The sequence below is a fragment of the Triticum aestivum genome, chromosome 7A, assembly GCF_018294505.1.
Source record: "Triticum aestivum cultivar Chinese Spring chromosome 7A, IWGSC CS RefSeq v2.1, whole genome shotgun sequence".
Classification (NCBI taxonomy): domain Eukaryota; kingdom Viridiplantae; phylum Streptophyta; class Magnoliopsida; order Poales; family Poaceae; genus Triticum; species Triticum aestivum.
In genome coordinates, this window is record NC_057812.1 from 550,561,409 (window position 1) to 550,564,422 (window position 3,014).

At 52.2% G+C, this 3,014-nt stretch overlaps 1 protein-coding gene across 1 annotated transcript; it reads right to left on the reverse strand.

The window, feature by feature from the left end:
* Window positions 1-645: 645 nt before the first annotated feature.
* LOC123151956 (uncharacterized) lies at window positions 646-2,734 on the reverse strand. The gene is made up of 2 exons (XM_044571581.1): window positions 2,277-2,734; window positions 646-1,122 (listed from the first exon to the last, which is right to left on the reverse strand). Exons 1-2 carry the CDS (start codon window positions 2,509-2,511, stop codon window positions 1,118-1,120), a joined length of 240 nt encoding a protein of 79 aa, XP_044427516.1. The 5' UTR covers window positions 2,512-2,734; the 3' UTR covers window positions 646-1,117.
* Window positions 2,735-3,014: the final 280 nt, after the last annotated feature.

A 3,014-nucleotide genomic window follows, 5' to 3' on the forward strand; every position in this document is an offset into this window, starting at 1 on the left:
ACGGGCGCCAATCCCGCCTGGATCGGCCAGAACGGGGACCCACCGTACGTGGGCGCGCCCTGGTACGGCCCTGGTGGTGGCGCAAAGGGGCCCGCCCCGCCCCCGTACTGCGGCTGCTGCTGTAGCAGAAGGCCAAGGGCAGCGATCGGGGCCGACGGCGGGTGAGCGTAGGCCCCAGCCCCATATTGCTGTTGGAGCTGAAGACCGTGGATGGCGGTGACGAGGTGATGCAGCGTGGCGGCGAGTTGCTCCGGAGACAAGGCGGCCACCGGCGGTGGTGCAGATGCGCCCGGGGACGGCGGTGCAGGCGGCGCCGAGGTGGAGACGGGACTCGCCAGCGAGGTCCCGGCGGATGTGGTCGGCACGGTGATGATCGGCGCCGTCGTCATGGGCGCGGTGGTACCGACGGGCAGCGGCGGCTCTGGTGGCGGCAGCGACATGATCGCAACGTGGTCTCTGATTACCAAATTGATAGGACTAGGGTTCCTACCGGTGCGGCTACGCAGGTTATAGGGACAAGGTGGAGGAGGACGAGGGCTGGAGCGGGTGCGCCGGCGAGTGGGCGCCGTCGCGGCTAGGGTTTAGGTGCGACGGCGGTTGGCTGGTGGCGGCTAGGGTTCCAACTCCTCAGGGAGCCGGGCAACAGAAGATGATAATATCTTTATTGCTTAATTCTCAAAGAGTCTTACAACCTATATTTATAACCTAAATAATTTGCATAAGAATTAATCCTAAGATAACTTGTGGGCCAAGCCCCTAACTAATGCCCGGTGGGCCTCCTCCGGTTATAAGCTAAACCGGTCATAACGGTAGTATAAAAACAATCTCATAATATGTATACATGTGTTAGTGTTTGAAAAGAATACATACTCAATTTTTTGTATACAAATTGTAATGGTGGGCCAAATCACACCGAACTCCAATCTGGAGTGAAAAGAATACTCCAAAATAGTCACCTAGTAGGTGAGCTTGTTGCTGTACTAAACCTTCGAACCACCAACTTAAGGCCTCCTGTACTACCTGATCATTCCTGATCTACTTCACTGTACCCTTTTGACCATTTGGGGGAACTCTGTGGAAACCTGATTTTATATCCTTTTGCCAGACCCTTGTATTATCAGTCTGCATAGAGCAGCAAAATTATGATCATCAGAAAGCATTTTAGGGACAAAACAAAAAATTAATATAATACATAGATACAATGCACTAGCAAATTCAAAATTACACAGGAAGCGAATGATCAACAAAGTGTAGCATCTATCCGGGGCAATCAAATGCATAACAGAACTTGGGACACAGGAAAATTGCAGAGAGGGTGAGCACATGGACACCTTTTTATCCTACTCACTTGCACATTGCCAGCTAAACCATATGATGATTCGGCTCATTGAAAAGTACACTTTAAGCTGGAGACAGATCCCAAAGCAACTGAAAACAACCGAAGGTTTTTCTGATAATTGGCTCATGAGTCCTGAGAGGGCGAATAGCAAAAATGCGATACTGCATTTCAGTTGTGCAGCGAAACAAGATTGCTCTAAGAGCAAGTGCATTCCATCCCCTGATAGGCTGATGTAGTTAACTACCAGAGAGGTAGGTACTTATTCTGCAGCTATAAAGCAAGATGCACACAGGTGCTATCTCACATATCCTGATTGAGAGTATCAAACAGTTTCAGTGGCCATAAGGCATAGGAACCAAGATTGGCGCCTGGATGCCGGAAACAGGGCAATAACTTGCCTGCTGCAAGGAGGATTGGCACTGGCCTGAGGATATTAGGGCAGCATGTGCTAACTACTCCCTCCGTTCGGAATTACTTGTCTCGGATATGGATGTATCTAGAATTAAAATACGTATAGATACATCCATTTCTGCGACAAGTAATTCCGAACAGAGGGAGTAGTATTTATGCTAATTCATGCGATGGGGGTGACGGTGGCTCAATCCCCCCACCCTAATGTGCTGCCAACTACTTGGGACATTTTCTTTATTCGCAAAATAGCTTTGCAGCATTATGCTAAACACAAAATTCATCAGGTCCTAACAAAGGCCTCACGTACAAGCAAATGGGGGCATAGACATTTGACTCATTTATGAATGCATTCGTCCAACAGATAGGCCAAGAGCATTGTGATCGGATTCAGAAAGGCGCAGGTACTAATATTCTGCATCGGAACCGTATGGTCTTATCGACGATTTCTCCAGGGACGCGTGACGAAGTTGGCGACAGGATCGGGATCGAGGAGAGGGGAAGGGCTGGCACTCGGCAGGAACCTTACCGAGGTGAGCCGGGGAGGTGGAGGCGGCGGAGAGCCAGAGCACGAGGGCGCAGAGCAGCAGCAACAGCGGGATGCAGTGCACGGCGCGCCCCAGCGCCCGGGTCCGCGCCGCCTCCCGCCGGCCCGCCGCCGACTGCGGGTCGAACGTCGGGAGCGCCGTGCCGTCGCCGCGGTGGCCCGACGAGGACGCGTCGCCGCCCTCCGACACGCGCGCCCCGCTCGACGACCGCCGCATCTCTCCCTCGGCCGCGCAACGAGGATGAGGACGGGGTGGCTGCGGGTGGCCGCCGCGCGGGGGGTGGCTCGGAGGCGGAGGCGCGCCGCTGTGACGGGGTGTTGTGGTGCCGTGTCGGCGTTGGGCGGGCGGATTCGCACTTCTGCGGTGTGGTTGGTGGTGGTTGGAATCGGATTTTGACCAGGTTGGTACGCTTCCCTCCACTACGACTCCCTCCACGAGCGTGACGCTCCACCGCTCCTCCCAGACTGTCAGTATTTTTCTACGACCTCGTCGACTTTATTTTAGAAGAGGCGACAACTAAAAGCAATTTTTCTACTCCCTTCATTCTAAAATGAGTGTCTCAAATTTGGTACGACTTTACAAAATTGAAACATTTAGTTTGGGACGGGGTAGTATTAAAAAATAGCTAACCCTATGACTGATATTCATTAAAGAAAAGAGCAACAAGTATAAAGAAAATCAACTAACATAAAATGACCTTTAAAAATACACGGATAACC